Source organism: Melopsittacus undulatus, chromosome Z (genome assembly GCF_012275295.1).
Source record: "Melopsittacus undulatus isolate bMelUnd1 chromosome Z, bMelUnd1.mat.Z, whole genome shotgun sequence".
NCBI classification, from domain to species: Eukaryota; Metazoa; Chordata; class Aves; order Psittaciformes; family Psittaculidae; genus Melopsittacus; species Melopsittacus undulatus.
Window position 1 is genome coordinate 16,242,865 of NC_047557.1, and position 16,985 is coordinate 16,259,849.

At 40.1% G+C, this 16,985-nt stretch overlaps 1 protein-coding gene across 1 annotated transcript; it reads left to right on the top strand.

The window, feature by feature from the left end:
* The first annotated feature begins 8,414 nt into the window (after window positions 1–8,414).
* Window positions 8,415–12,790, top strand: MRPS30 (mitochondrial ribosomal protein S30). Its single transcript, XM_005151965.3, has 5 exons — window positions 8,415–9,140; window positions 9,406–9,551; window positions 10,605–10,707; window positions 11,215–11,391; window positions 12,355–12,790. Exons 1-5 carry the CDS (start codon window positions 8,453–8,455, stop codon window positions 12,621–12,623), a joined length of 1,383 nt encoding a protein of 460 aa, XP_005152022.1. The 5' UTR covers window positions 8,415–8,452; the 3' UTR covers window positions 12,624–12,790.
* Window positions 12,791–16,985: the final 4,195 nt, after the last annotated feature.

Consider the following 16,985-nt stretch of genomic DNA (forward strand, 5'->3'; position numbering starts at 1 on the left):
TCTGTAACTGTATGTACATATTTTTCTTTTTAGTAATACATTCTTAGCAATCACTTCACCGTGAGTCAGCTATGAGTCATTTGTCAGGTCATATATTTATCTTGCAGTCATCATCCAGACATAATCACCATGGATAAATATCAGCTGAGCTTCATATGTACCAAAAATTTCATACAGTTAAGGAAGACAGTCAAGTACTTTTTGTGGTTAGCACTTGAGAATCTAAGCAGTGAAGGTTCCTCTGCTGTTTAGAAGAATCACAGAACTGCCATGGGCAGGGACACCTCACTCTAAACCATGTCACCCAAGACTGTCCAACCTGGCCTTGAACACTGCCAGGGATGGTGCATTGACAGCTTCCCTGGGCAACCCATTCCAGTGCCTCACCACCCTCACAGTAAAGACTTCCTCCTTATACCCAGTCTAAACTTCCCCTGTTTTAAGTTTTAACCTGTTACCCCTTGTCCTTTCACTACAGTCCCTTATGAGGAGTCCCTCCCTAGCATCCTTATAGGCCCCCTTCAGATGCTGGAGATGTAGTTTTCTAATTACCAAATACACTGCTCTCAAGCCTCAAGCTACTGAAGCTAAATTAACGATGCCTCAAGGTGGAACATTTTCATAGAATCATAGAATAGTTAGGGTTGGAAAGGACCTTTTGATCACCTGGTCCCAACCCCCCTGCCATGGGCAGGGCACCTCATGCTAGACTATGGCACTGAAGACTCCATCCATTTTAATTGGGAAAGGTGTACACTTGTGCATTTTTCTATCAATAAAAAACAAAACATATCAGATTGTGACGAAATGGAATCTGGTGCAGGATTTAGAAATTCTAAGTCATCAAGACTTCCTTGTATGATTCTTTGGTTCTTTTTGTGTGTTTTGTATTTGTAAGTGTTCCAACTGCCTTTCAGGTCCTGGGTTTATTACACCTTTGAATAGTACAGACAATTAACTGTGCCAAGTGCAAGATCCTGCACCTGGGATGGAGCTATCCCAGGCAGAGCTACAGGTTGGACAGAGAAGAGATTCAGAGCAGCCCCGCGGAGAAAGACTTGGGGGTGTTGGTCAATGAGAAAATGAACATGAGCCGGCTTCAGTGTGTGCTTACAGCCCAGAAAGCCAACTGTATCCTGGGCTGCAACAAAAGAAGCGTGACCAGCAGGTCAAAGGAGGTGATCCTGCCCCTCTACTCTGCTCTCATGAGACCTCAATTGGAGTATTGTATGCAGTTCTGATGTCCTCAACATAAAAAGGACATGGAACTGTTGGAACAAGTCCAGGAGGGCCACGAGGATGATCAGGAAACTGGAGAACCTCCCATATGAAGACAGGCTAAGAAAGTTGGGGCTGTTCAGTCTGGAGAAGAGAAGGCTGTGTGGAGACCTCATAGCAGCCTTCCAGTATCTGAAGGGGGCCTACAAGGGTGCTGGGGATGGACTCCTCATTAGGGACTGTAGTGAAAGGACAAGGGGTAACAGGTTAAAACTTAAAACAGGGAAAGTTTAGACTGGGTATAAGGAGGAAGTCTTTACTGTGAGGGTGGTGAGGCACTGGAATGGGTTGCCCAGGGAAGCTGTCAATGCACCATCCCTGGCAGTGTTCAAGGCCAGGTTGGACAGAGTCTTGGGTGACATGGTTTAGAGTGAGGTGTCCCTGTCCATGGCAGGGGGGTTGGAACAAGATGATCATAAGGTCCTTTCCAACCCTAACTATTCTGTGATTCTATGATTCTGTACAATGACAGCTTCACTGAATAGCTCAGTCTCCAAGCTGGCAGTACACAGATCATATCGAGTCCAGAAAATGCCTCTTTGCATAGTCTTGCTTTAGAACTACAAAGTCCCATGTACGGATATGCTTCAAGGCCTGTTGTTTTACCAGCTGGTGATAAGCAGCTCACCTGTGAAGCTGAAGAAATACAGTGGATATACTAGAGGTAAGTTTGTAAATGCAGTCTTCTTTGGGTTTTGATGGCTATTGGAAAGTCTGCATTTTTGCTACCTGAACTTTTCACTTTTTGAGTTAGAATCCCTTTTTGGCTGTCTAAAATAAGTGTCCAAGTTGGGAAACAGCTCACATAATGCAGATTTAGTGTGCAGTTTATTGGTTGTGGGTTTTTCTAAGTGTCAGAGAAATAGTTGATCATCAGCCCTCACTTAACAAAAGAATGGGTTAGTTACAGAAATTGGAAATTATGTTTCAAATTTCCCATTTAAACTGAGTAACAAAGTTTGATGTCCTCAATAACAGAAGAAATAAGTAAGTGGAATGCATGGAACTTTCATGGAGGATGCCTTCCACTCATCATTTTATTTCAAAACATAAACACTTGCCTCAGTAACTCCATATTATAATAATATTTATATGCATTTGCTTTATCCTGTAACACCTGTGTTCATCCAGTCCTTCATCTTCATACTGAGCTAAGTCTACCCATTAGTTCACCCTTTGTGTGATCTCTGCAACATTATAGCTGACTCCACAAATTTTAGTTCACCCTTTAGTTCACCCTTTAGTACTGTTGCATTAGTTCACCTTTTGTCTGATCTCTGCAACATTATAGCTGACTCCACAAATTTTCTCACAGAACTGTACCTCTTCCAGTAGCTGAATGTTATAATTGTGCGAATGAAGAAGTGTTTTACTGCGACTGTTTGAATTGTCATGTAGCTATCAAATCATTATCCAAATAGCTCTATCTGCCTTTCAAAATGATAACATTTCTGCTAATCAATCAGCTTCTGTACCTTTCAGTTTATTAATTTCACAATAAAGATTTTTCATTTAGCACTCAATTATCTCAAAGTGTAGGGGGTAAAATTATCTGGATTTTCTCCCAATACAAAAACAGACCTTGGGAAAATAGCATGCAGTGACCTTAAACAGCATATATGGGATGTCCACTAGTTAGATGTTCCTGAAAATGCATGGGGAATATGTGAGATATTCTTTCGTAATTGCTACAATAGCACTGAAATACTACATAAAACTGACTAAGAAATCTAGCTTTCCCAAAGGATTTCTGATTTATTTTTTTATTTTTTTTTAGCTAATGGGTATTCATGCAGTGAGACTAAGCTTTGTCCAAGCATGTCTTTGAGATAAGCTTTTATCTTTACAGCACTATATAGCCAGAGTGGTCTTAAATGTCATCACCATTCTCAACTGCCCTGCTGTAATAGCATTTAAATCCACTGAAGACAGAATGTGCCTGTGCATCTTCTGAATTCCCAGCTGGAAGACTGCTTACTTTGAACCGATGTGAGCAGCTTTCGTTAAATTCATCTGGACTCTCGCCTCTCACAGGGGAACTAGAAACCGGTTCAACTTTGAAGTTAATTCTTTTAACATTTTTTGTTAATTAAAGGAAATCTTTGGTCAAAAATCCATCTTTTCCCTCCCATTTCCATAGCCCTGTAACAAAGGTGCTTTGATCTTGCTTTAAATGGGTGGGTGAGGGGGTGTGATCTTTGATCTATAGATGAACATATGCAATTTTAGTCCAAAAGGAATTTGTCTGCGAAACAGCAGTTGAAACATAATGCAAACTTGATTCTAATTGGTGCTGTTTGGAGCATTATGTAGTCCCACATTGCACTCCTACAAACACATGCATTCCTACAAACACATAACATTCCTAAATCTGTATGACAGGCTGAAGTCATATGCACATTATATTCCTATCAAGATATTTGGATATCATGTAGGAAGCATGTTTTTGTCTGCAGATTTCAATTAGTAAAGATGATAATGGTTTTCCCCTACTGCATTTATCTATGCTATGAGTCGCTTTAAATAATCACCTGGCAACAGTTGTAACACATAATTTGTTTTAAAACCAGTTAAAGACATGTCATAAAAAAATATCTTTTCAACAGTTAAAATTGTATCTATTGCAGTATGTGGAATTCTACATAGAGTATACAGTCCCACTGGTGTTACCTAAGCTGTAGGCAGACTGTCCAAGACCAAAAAAATCTGTAAACAGAAATATCGTCTAGGCAGGCAAGCAGAAGACGACACCCTCTCCTTAGCCATTAAGTCAGTCAGAAAGAGACACTGTAAGTGTGAATATGACACGTGTTCTTTAATGAATATTCATTATCACACTTGCTTTGAAAAATAATGAACTTTTCAATTTATAAAATGTCTTCTAAAGAGAGCTCAGCCAGTAAGAGTGTGAAAAGGTCTTCTGGGGAGATTTATTCCAGTTTTGCAATACCCCATAAACTCTGGATTAGTCTATTAACTTTGGCAATAAAAAGGTGGGGTCTACTGCTAGTCAGAGAGGGCAAGGCAGAGTTCTCACTAAATCTCTTTTATGGACATAGTCCTGAGTCACTAACAAAGCATTTAGCTAGGTGGGGAATTAAATCTTAACTGGTTAAACCTAGATATATTCCTTTTTGGTTGAAATCCAGTTGCCAAAATGAGCACCAAGTAGAAAGGATATGCCTTGTCCAAAATCTGTCCCCATGTTGAAAGAGACAGTTGCTGACTCTGCACCTCCTGCAGAAAATTTAAAATAAAACTGAATTGGTTAGAAGATAATTTAAAACCCACATTGACTGTTTCACACCATTAACCTAAAAGTAGACTGTTGGTCCTCACTACAACTTAACAAAATGAGAAGTACGTTACAAAATAAAGAACCACTTTACTTTTTTATGCAGGTATAGGGTACGATGCTTGGTTCAATGGACCTTCAGCCTTTTTTAAAGGCCTTGAGATACTGTTACAAGAGGAATACCTGGTATTGAATAATAGCTTTGTTTTTCACAGCTCTAGAGGCTCTTTTTACTATGAACTTTCCAGAATTAGCTTCTAGTCTGATTTTCCATGTACCTCTGGACTAACATCCTACGTCAGCTACAATGGGACACCATCAATCCTCAGCATGTCAAGTGTACTGACAGCCTGCCATTGCTGCTCTAGAATCAAACTACAGTATCTTTTGTTTCCCAGTGTATAACAAAACCATGTCTACCTTGTGGCTTCCTTTTGAGGGTTTGTGGGGTTTTTTTGTTTTTGTGTTTTTTGTTTTTTGTTTTTTTTTTTTTTTTGAGGTCTGAAGCACTTCAATACCACTGTTATTTTGTTCTCTGTCTTCTAAACTGAGATGCAGGTCTCTGAGAAAATGAATGGTGCCAGCACCATGGGACAGGTATGGAAGAAATGGCTTAGCAGGTGCTGAGACTGAACCCTTTCTCAGTGGCTGAGATCTTCAGTCTTCAGGACTGAACCCTTTCTCAGTGGCTGGAGATCTGGCAGTGACCCTGACAGGACACAGAGCAATCCCACCATGGCCAGGTGAAGCAGACTCAGACATCACGCCTCCTCCTGGTGTAGAATAAGACCTGTCTGCATTTTGTGATCCCTGTGATCCCATCTGGGCTGTACCTGGCATTTGCAAAGGTTATTGAAGAAGTACGTGCACTTAAGCACCTTCTACATTTGTATATAAGAGATAACATGTCTTCCCAGTAATTAATGTATATGCAATATCACCTTTGCATGAGTACAGTTAGTGCACTCATTTCTGAGCCTTGGAAACACAGCATTTCTGCGCCATCCTTCCCTATGCAGTAGGTTCAATAAGGTGAACTTCAGTAGTTTCTACGCTACTTTTGGGCTTCAAACTAATCTTCTCCAATGATATTCACAATGGAACTAAGATGCAGGTTTTTCCTCTAGTTTCAATTTTAGAGTTTATTTTGTGGCTATGGCATTAATTTTAGAATTTGTATTTAACATTTTAGGCAGGGTATGAGCCTCCCTATAGTCTCCCTCTTTTTAAACATTATTTTAACCAACACAAAGATGCTCTTATAGATTCAGAATAATTCGGATGTTGTGGATTGTCTCAGTAAAGAAGTAAAATAGATCCTTCTTGAACTGTTGCTTTACTTTTTTGAACTGAGAGATCTATGGCTGGGTAACAGATTTTTATCAAAAGCTTATGACAGAGCTATAAGCAAAACATGTTGGTGTGTTCAACCCTACAGTCTATTGGGCCATTTTATCCAAACCCTATCAGCTCCTCCATCAAGATGAATGATACTACAACGTACGCCAAGTAAAAAAAAAAAAAAAAATTGACCTGTGACCAGAACATCAGGAAATGGTTTCGGAATGAAGCGCAAGTTAAAGCACAGCCTTGGCTCCTTACACCTCTCTTCTAATGTTATAGTTAGTATCAGGGTGTAGGAAATATTTAAAGCCTTTGAATAAAATAGGGAAAATAAAACTGGTCCTTTAAACATTCACTTACTTCATCACTTATATTCAGTTTCTGTATTGAACTTCTTGAGGGTTTAAAATATCCTATGCAAAAGTTGTTCACGGTGTTGTAGAGCTGCAAGGCAGGCAATTCTGATTTGACAACATGATGAAAAAGGTTTTTAACAGCGGTAAAATGTTAGTAATCTGGTGTAGGTAATACCGTCCTTTGTATGAAATAATGAGTACTGTCTGGTGACATATCTCTGAGACAAATGCAAAAGCAGAGGAAATTAAGAAAGGGCTGTTAAGATGATCAGGGAAATGGAGATCAGTCTGTGTGAGAAGAGTTTGTTTAGTCTCTGTCAATGAAGACTGAGAAGTGATATGACTGGTCTCCATTAATGTTTTAGAAGGCAAACACTAGAGGGTAAAATGAGCTAATTAAACTAAAGGACAATGTTGACACAGTGACAAACAGGTATAAATTGACCATGAATACATTTAAGCACGAAATGAGTATTTCTAACTACCAAAGGTAATGAGTTTTGAAACATGAGATACTACAGCCAAATGCGTTAGAACAGCAATGGTGACTTTCTGTATGTTTGTGTAGGTTCTTAATATGGCTGGCTGTGATCACAAGGGAATTGAACTAGAGAGCTTAAATAAAGAGATAAAATAGAGCCTTACTTTGGCCACATTTGGCCAGCGTACTTTATCAATCAAGGGGAAAACAGGCTTCCAGATGTTCTTGGAGACTACAGTATGTGGAATGAGGAAAAGAATGGAGACTGCTTCCCTAAATGGCCAGTCAATATACCTAAGGCTTTGTTCCTTCACCCTTCTGGTAAACAGTGGCTGGATTCAAAATTAAACATAAAAAATTTAAATACTTGATTCTTAACTGAGTTACAACTTAACATTTATATCTGTCTTTTATAAAATACCTTGTGAATCTCAGCTAAAGATTTTGCTTATCTATTATTTTATCATGCTTATCTATGATTATCATAGATTTTGCTTATCTATGCCTTAATAAGATTTTAATTTCTCTTTTACTTCAAGACAACAGTTTAATATTCTATATTCTTAGAAAATCTCAACACAAACAGATTTCAATCTTTGTCATGTATTCCAGACCATTCTCCAAATACCATTTTAGCTCTGACTATCAATTCAGCAGAAAGCCAAGCTGAATTCAATGAAAAGAAGCAGATCTCTGGGAGTATATAATGCGCCTCCTGCCCCAATCCCACTGGTTAATCTTCTCCTGTCCCTGGTCAGTCTGAATGTTTCAGGCAGTTCAGGCAATACAGAAATGTCATGCAAATACAGAGGAAAGAAAAAAAAAATCCCAAGAATACTGCGACCAAGTTAAAAACAGAAGAAAAAAAAAAAAAAAACCAAAACAAAGTCACTTTTAAGAATAAGTCAATTCTCCACCAGTGGAATACTCTCAACTTTTCTAAGTGCCTCAAAGATAAAAACTCAGTAACTGTAGCACTTCCTGCAGCATCAGTTATGTCATTTTAGCCTATTTCCCATTTCCTACGCAAGTACAGTAACAGAGCGTATTCCAGGTGTTTAATTAAAGCCAGCTTCAAAGGTGTGCAGTTTCTGACAAGCAGTAGCTCAGTTTACACTCACTGCAGTGGACACCCACTTCCCTGTAAAAACAAGTCTTTACAACACAATAGAGGATTCAGCCCAGGATTTACATTGAGGGATACTGAGGCAATCAGGAAGCCTTGTGCTCTTCTGCTGAGTAACGCACGTTCAATTTCCAAATTTCATCAATAAATTACCTCGTATTTCTCATACAAGATTACTTATTGACAAGTTCTAATACGACGTCTTCCCTTCCCACAGACCCCTTCGAGCCCAGCAGCGCTCAATCATAGCCCTAACCACTAGCCCCCCAAGAGCACGCCCACGCAACAGAGATATCCGGGAGCGCCGCGGCGCCTCTTGGGAGATGTAGTTCCCCTACCACAGGAGCCATGGGGTCGCCTATGGCGCATGCGGAAAGTCTGCACCACGCTGAAGGGGAGATCGGGGTCCATTCAGAGACGGGACTCCTCAAAGGCTCCGCCCCTTTTTGTCCCGGCAGCGCGCTCTCTCTCGGAGAAGCATGCCGATTGGAAGGTTGTCTTGTTCACGTGCTCTCCAGCAGCCAATCAGATTTTCCAGCTGCCTAACGCTGGTCTTCCCTTTCCTCTGCGAAATGGCGGCGTTCGGACGGCGGTGGTTGCTGTGGCATGGCCGGTGCTGCTTTTCGCAGGCCGAGTCCGCTGCTCTCCCGCAGCCCCCCGACTCGCTCTACCCGCCCATAGTGGCCTCCGCCACGTCGAACAGCAAGGCGGCTAAGCGGCGGCGTGTGGAGCACTTCAAGCAACGGGTGCACGCGGCGGCCTCGGTCGAGGAGAAGCTGCGGCTGTACGGGCTGCTGCAGCGGCCCAAGTACATGGTCTACCCGCAGACCTTCGCCCTCAACGCGGACCGCTGGTACCAGAGCTTCACTAAGACTGTTCTCGTGCCGGGGCTGCCCCCGAGAGCGCCGTCTGCAGCCGTAAAAGCCCCAGGAGCGGTGGCGCCGGAGGCAGCGAAAGCCCCGGAGGTCGCGGCGGGAGCTGCACCCGAGGGCGCCGGAGCCCTGGCGCCGGTAACGGAGGCCCCAGCGGCGGCGAAAACCCCGAAGCCTGCGGCGGGAGCGACGCCGAGCCTGAATATTGACGAGCTGCGCTCCCTTGCCTGCGACGCCCTGCTTCAGGAGAGCTTCTACCAAAATAAGAAGCGGCCGTTCCTGTACCGCGATCAGGATCATACGCCTGGCCCTTTCTTAACGCAGCTCGTGTCCACCCTCGCCGCCTTCCTGTCCTGTCGCAATCCGCTGCTGGCTGCCTCCTCCCTCGGTTCGGAGTTGATGTGGGAGGGAGGGAGGGAGAGAGGGGGGAGTGGGACCCCTGGAGCGGTGGGGAAGGTCTGTGGACCCGGCAGTAGTGTTGCTGATACAGTTGTTCAGACCATTGCTAATAATTTGCATCATCTCTGTTGTCCCACATGGTGCGAGTGGATTTTAGTTTTTCTATTTTGCTGCAGCTGCAGCACAAGAACTGGGAGAGTACTAAATGTAAAGGGGCAGTACTTGTTTCTGCCTATTCCTCTGTTATGTTTCAGATTTAAACCCTGAAGTTAACTATTACTGGCATCATGGTGAGGAAGTTGTTGATCGTGGATACCGAAAGGGTAGAGTTGATCCTGTGAGATTTCAGATTGACGATAACCCACATCTCCAGATACGTGTACCAAAGCAGCTTCCAGAGGTGTGTATATTTTCAACAGCAATTTTATCCCGTGTGTTTTCACTTGTGTTTCTGACAGCTGCTGAAACCACATAATAGGTGGTATGTGGATCTTGTTAATCAGACATTATAGGACATTAAATGCATTTCTCAAGTCTCAACGGCCTTACTACCTTCTTGTAACTGCTTTGTAGATACTGAGACAGTCTTTTGAACTTCAAGTAGATCAGCTTTGTACTTGAGTTAAAAAGCATGTTGCTGCACTTCATGAAATGGAGTTTTTAGTTTATGCTTTTAAGACAAAAATAAGGATGCAAAAATAAGAAATGGGTGAAATGTTCTTAGTGGATGATAATAAGATGAGAGAAATGAAGGAGAAATGAATGGTGTAAGAGTATGTATAATCTGGATACGAGCTCTGTTACTGCTTAACACTTGTTTTCTCAGATTCTCAGTTTTACGGAAGCTGATTAAGTATTCCAGTCTTTTTTTCCGTGTTTGCACAGTGGTAATAGTATGGGCTGTGAGGATCTCCTTTGTCCGGTTGCCACCACAGGCAGAGAACTATGCTTCACTTTCTGTAAATGCTGAACATTTCTTGCTAACTTAATTGTACAGTTTGCTGAGGTTGGTTATTCAGAAGTTACAAACCTTGGCATTTTGGAAGAAGTGTTCTTCCAAAAAAATGTTGCTCAGTGCAAAACATTGAGTACATGTAAACTCATACTGCTGGTTCAAGTTTATTGATACCTGACAGAAATGTTTTTTGCTCATTTTTCTATAGAAGTGGATTCTGGTTTTGAAGATGTACCAGTTGGCAGCTTTGTTAGCATCATTTCACACAATGTTTTTTGTACATTGCAGAAAATTCAGACATCAATGTAAGATGCATGTATTAGTATGTATCACAAGACAAGAAGTTCTGTTGAGAAAAATGATCTTTGGTTAAAGTTATGTAAATGTTGTATGTAAGCAAGACTCGCACATTCTGTTATCTGACCAGAAAGTGACATATGTGTGGCCTGGTGTCAGAAGTATGACTTAGCTCATGATTTTTCTTCTATTTCTTACGAGGTTGTACCGCTAGAGGCAAATCTTGGAGATGTTCCTGTTATTGATCACAAACCATCCAAACTGCCATTGTTCAAAAGGCAGTATGAAAACAAGGTGTTCATAGGTAAGAGTTTCTAGTCACGAAATATTAACTAGTTTTAATTTATGTACAGAACTGATAAAAAAATAAACTCCAAAACATACCCCCAACCTTTCTACTCCCATCAACAGAAAACAGTAGTATATTACTTATATACTATATAAGTATGAATAGTATATAAATCTCTAGTGAGATTCTGTGTCATTAGGCAGTGGGGAGTAGCATCCACTTTGTGTATGGTTCTCTGTGACCAGGTTTGCTTGAAGGAGTGGGTTTACTAGAAAATTGGTAGAAAGCTGGCTTTGAATTTTGATTCATATTCTCAGAGTCATTTTAGTATGTGAACTCCTGCCTTTTAGAGTGGGACAAGCCCTTCAGTTTCACACAGAAATGCAGGAATCTCAACATTTATTCAGGTCAACAGTAGAGGTTCTAACATTTTGTTGTTTGGAGTCTGATAGTGAAGATGTGTTTATACGCATAATGAAGATCGTTTCTGACTCACGTTTTTTCTCATTTTGGGGAACACAGGATCAAAGGTAGCAGATCCATGCTGTTATGGACATACCCAGTTTCATCTTATCCCTGATAAACTAAAGCGGGAGAAGTTTATAAAAGCACGTCTTGAGGATCAGATTGAAGTTGTTTATCGAGCTAATGGTATTGCAAGTCTCTTTGCCTGGACAGCAGCACAGGCAATGTATCAAGGTGAGACAGCAAACTTAATTGGTAATGAATGTCTCTTCTAAAGTTCCCTAACCTTTTCTCCTCATCACCTTTTTCTCATGCCTTTTCTTCTGAAGACCATCCTTGTAGTGGCTATTTTAAGTTTTATTGAACCAATGAATGAAGCAGAGCTTATACAGGGCAGTTAGTTAAGATTTTGTCATTGAGTACTTTGACTCGGGAAATTAATTATGAAGAAAAATATTTTTTTATATATAACACTAAGAGCCTGTGCAAAAATCTCAGTCGTGCATTCGCTTAACTGACGTTTGTTCTGGAGAAGGGTGGTAGATATCAAGCAGTTTCTTTGTTCTGTAACAGTTTCTAGCAGTATTCACTGCATATGATACCAAATACTGTTGAAGAATATTACTGCGTGTGCTAGCACACATGCATAAATAAGTAAGGAAAATATTTTAAAAAGACTACTAATGCTTAGTGGGAGTTACTTGAAGTATTAAATACTTACTGACATGGTGTTCATAGTATTAACTGGCTGATCACTGTGGCCAGTTATGCTCACACATACATATGTATGCTTCTATTGTGAAACAGATGTCTTTCAGCTGCTTCACACTTCTCAACAGGGCAGTGTCATTCCCCCTTAGGTCATTTGAAGGACTTGAAGGATGTATTAGCTTCTATAATTTCTAAAAACTTGGCTGCTCAATGTGGGTTTTTTTTTTCAGTCACTGATAGAGAATTGTGTACAAAATGCAAATAGGATGCTGTGTCCCTGATCTTGGAAATACCCTTGACTGGTATTTGTGTTTTTATCCAGTCTGCATGAAGAATGCTTGTATTGCTGAAGCAGACAGGACATTCTTGCCTTGCTAAGTTGCTGTTGCAGTTACCAAATATTTTTCTGTATTTCAGGATTGGGATTTAGTTGTGTGTCCTGATACATATTTTCTGTATAATTAGTGTTGTTTGTTTATCTTATAGGATTCTGGAATGAAGCAGATGTGACCCGTCCTTTTGTATCTCAGGCTGTAGTGACTGATGGAAAATATTTTGCTTTCTTTTGTTACCAGCTAAATACTTTAGCGCTAACTGTAGAAACTATTGAAAATAACCCTCGGAAGAATATCTGTTGGGGTACAGACAGTAAGCCATTGTATGATGTTGTGGAAGATGGGAGTGTGAAAGGCTTTAATGATGAAGTTCTGCTTCATTTGGTCCGTTTTCTGTTGAACAGACCAAAAGAGTTGTAAATCATTAAACAGTACGGTATTCCTGTTTGTGTGCCTGAACGTCAGTGTAACTCCGTGTATTGGCTAGGATATGCTTTAGTTTTAGTTTAAGCAAACGCTGTATATTTGAAGTTTATTTTTAATGTGTAATACTGTACACTGAAAAATAAATGTGTAGAATACCTCAATGTCTCTGGTATGTTTGGTGTTAGAATTGTATTGTACTAATTCTAAGTCATGTGAATACTTTCTTTTAGCAGATCCATAGCTCTACTTTTGAACTATCCCAGTAAACTATGAATTCATATGACCATCTGGTTGTTGCTGGGTAACTGTTGTCTGGATACTCGCACCAGTGAAAAAATTTCTGATTTTATACCTGAAAGGAAATTCGTTGTCTTAAATGCTTACTTACTTTAAAGAGAAAGTGAGATCAGAATAAAAGCTGTTCCTTAAAAGTGAGTATTTGGCAATTTAGTTACATAAAATGGATAAGAGATTTTAAAAGTGAATAGTTGGCAGTTTAGTTACATAGCAAGGGAAATTTTTAGACATTTATCAAGCAGCAGTGTAAACATGATGAAACTTGCTTCCAAAATTTCTACTGTGAACATGCATATGCATTTTTTAACTGTCATCTCAGGAACCACAGAGAGAACTCTCAAATGTATTTGGAGTTTACAGTTTTCTTGTTGACTTGGGACCTTGATATAGTTCCATACACTGTGACTGACCTTTTTGAAATTTTCCAGGGTTCTTGTTAAAAGTCAAGTTGTTTTAAAAGAGAGAATTCTGAGTCATGCTGGACTCTTGTTGAAAATACTTGCCTGCACATTCTTCAGCCTAAGTCATTTGGGATCCTGCTTCCTGTTGTAAACTGGCTCAGAGTATTTTGCTAATGAAGAATGAAGTAGTTGTACAGTCTTACTTGACTGCTACTTTGTTATGTTGGAATGATCTATAGTTGCTGCTTTCTCTATCAATGGAAGGTAAACTAGATAAGCAGGGTATGCATGAGTACTGGTTTCTTTTTAACGGAAGTTAGTCCTTAAGCAGTCTCTTTGTCATAACAATGCTTGAGTATTACTAGTTCTGATTGCTGCTGATCCTTGTATTAAATAAATGCTCCATGTAGAAACAAGGTAAACTGCTGGGTAGGCTTGTTGGTTATAAAGAATGATCTGTGATTATAGAGAATGACCTTTGCTAAGGAAAGGTTGGACCAGATGATCCTTGATGCCCTCTCCAATGTGGTATTCTATGATTCTGTGACCTAGTCTCATAAAGGGGTGATGCGAAATGAAAACAGCTGGAAAAAATAGTTGGGTCTTCTGACCCTGCAGACATCTTCACAGCAGGTGCAATATGGTATTGCTTTCATCTTAAAACTCTGAGTTGCCTACAAGTAGTAGCTGTGAGAAGCTGACTTGTAAAGTCAAAGAATCTCCTGTTCCCAGGGTTAAAAACCACTAATTTTTCTTTGATTCACCCTTTTGTCTATCTGAAGGGATTAGATGTACTGGAGCAAGTTCAAAGAAGAACTTTTTTCCTTTGTGCATCCTTATTAGTGACTGAAATATTGCTGTTGATGTGTAACCTGGTAGAAGTATCCAGTGTTGGAGTGAGGGAGGAAGGCTTTGTGTGAGTTGGCTTAGTTGCATAGTATCAAATCTAGCCTTTCTACAGCTGTCTCAAAAAGCAAGGGCATTCCCTGGAAAAGCAGTTGGTGGCACTGTTTTACCTTCTGCTGAGGAAAAAATATAGCAGGTATTGTTCTGGTTTGTCACTGATTGGCAAAGTTGAGATACCATGATGTATGCCGTTTACTAATAGCAATCTTTCATCTTGTACTCATCTGTTCAGGGTGTTTAATGCTGCAATACAACAATAGTCAAAAGATTTTTATTTTAGTTTTTTTTTTCAGATTGTATAGCTATGAAATGTTTAAAAGTAGAAATCTTAGAAGCTGCAGCATTCCTGTTCTTGAGCTTTGCTCAGCAGAAACATCCAAAGATTCTACTCCTTTAAGTCTCATGGGAGAGCATTGTTTTGTAGCATTCTATTTTGTTGAGTTTGCTGTTTATAAGAAACAAAGGCAATTCAAAGAACACAGGGTGGAAATGTTCAAGTTTGGATCTTTTTTCTGTTTTAATTTCTGCTTAGGCCTATTGAAGCATATCAGAAGGGAATTTAAGCCCTAAAAATAAGATTTGATTTTACCTAACAAGTATTTTCCTTAGTACTGAACTATTTTGTGTAAAACTAATATCACTTTTAAATGGATGACTGTTCTATGACATTCTACCTGTATTGTCATTTCAGGTTATGAAACTGCAACTGGTAACTGAATAGAGCTGCCTAAGCAGCCTTTCCCAAAATTAAACCTGAAAAGAGATAAGACTGAAACTTTTCTATATAGGGTCTTGTTGCGCCAGATTAATGGGATAGAGGGTTGTGTTTCCTTTCAGACAGGAGAAATAGCTTCAGCATTTATAGTGCCTGCTTGGTCATGCAGAAGTCTCCTGATCCCTCTTCTGTACTCAAGTTTGTCATTGGAGAAGACACCAGCTCCTTTATGTTAGAAGATGAAAATGTCCTTGTTCTGGAGCAATACCGATTTTTTTTCCTGAGGCAGAAGTGTGTCTTGGAGTCAGCTGGTTATGAGTCTATTCACTACTTGCCCTGCGGGCTCTGTAGAGACCACAACACAAGCTGGGAGTGCAACTGATGGAAGCAATGAAAGTGGCTTTCTAGTTCATTCTGTGCTAAAATGAGCCATCCTCAGCCAGTAGTGTAACCGAAGTACATCAGAGTATGAGGCCTGTGAAGTCTGCACTAAGTTAGCAGAGTCTGCTCTGGTATAGAATAATGTCCTGTGGATCAAAACTGAGTCTAACATAGTACCAAGCAAGCTTGTGGAAATGATTGCACAAGAACTGGTTTGTTATGGAGGAAGAAACTTACCAAGTAGGTAGAAATGTCAAAGCAAATGGAACATGAACAAACTGACAGTGAAGACCATGATGTAACTTAGCAGTGACAAAACTTGAGCTATTGTCAAAGCCAGACTGGCTGCTAACAGTGACTACATAACATCTTGTTCTAGTTTACCAGAACCCCACTGAGATAAGACCTTCAAGAAACAGAAGTTGAGGATCCTAAAAAAAAAATGATTGAGGGATGTGCATTACAACTAATAGGAAGTCCTTAGTGTCTGGGACCAGGGAAGTGCAGACGCACTATGAAGGGCAAATTTACTTTTTTGAAAAAACTTTGAAGAAGGAAAAGAGGTAGGAGGATGGTTGGCATGCTTTTTTACGTCTCTGCAGGACTAAGTGCTATCTAGCTTATGGTATTGGAAAGATAAATAATTCTTCTAGACAGGACAGGCATCTTTACGATGTCTGTTCAGCTGTACTGACCTGTAACTACCTGCAATAAAATTAATCTGCCCCCTTTTTTTTTTCTCTCTTTTTTTTCATTGTGCCTGGTTTCTGCATGATTTGAGGCTTCTGTCTGTAGCTGAAATACTGAGTGAGCATTCAGTATTTCTATATCTTTTAATAGCTGAAGTTCAATTTCTTTACATCTCTTGCTACAGAGTCTTTGTTACCTTTCTTATTTCTTCTAAGTCATGCTTTATTTCATTTGTTTCTTTCCATGTACAGAAGAGTTGAGCTTAATGTGTATCCTGTAAAGGAAATATTCTATTTTTTTCCTGTTTTGTTTTGGATATTCCTTTAACCTGTAATCAATTCAGTACAATTTATCACTGATCTCAAGGGACATGATACAGGATTGTTTTCACTGTTGGAAGGTGTAGCTTCCAACACAAGACTGCCTGTACTGCAAGTGTGCATGTTTTTGTCAGTCAGATATCCCAGAGCAGCTTTGAATTTCAGCCTTGAATTTCAGCCTGTAAAGACTTTTTGTTTGGTTGTTTTTAAAAAAAAAGAAAATAGTTTCTGCAACAGCACATTTCTCTGGGTAGTTGAAGGTGATTGGGATTTGAAATTTTAAAACTCAAATTCTGGCATTGTTTAGCCTGGAGAAGAGAAAGCTCAGGAGGCATCTTACTATTGTGTATCAATAGGTAATGGGAGAGAATGAAAAATACTTGGCTAGGCTTATTTCAGTGGTATCCAGCTGTGATAGTATGCTCCCCTTCCCAGCCTGACCTTTATTTCCTGTAACCCTGCTCAAGTTATTACCACCAGTGGTGATTGTAGTGGCTGCATCAGACTCAAAGTGGATTCAGGGGAGACAAACAGCAACATAATAGCCAAGGGTTAATTTGAGAAACTTGCCCACCTGTGCACACCAGCCATAGCGCTGGTCAAGGTCTGACTCAAGCCACGTTTGAAAAAAACTAGCATCTGTAGT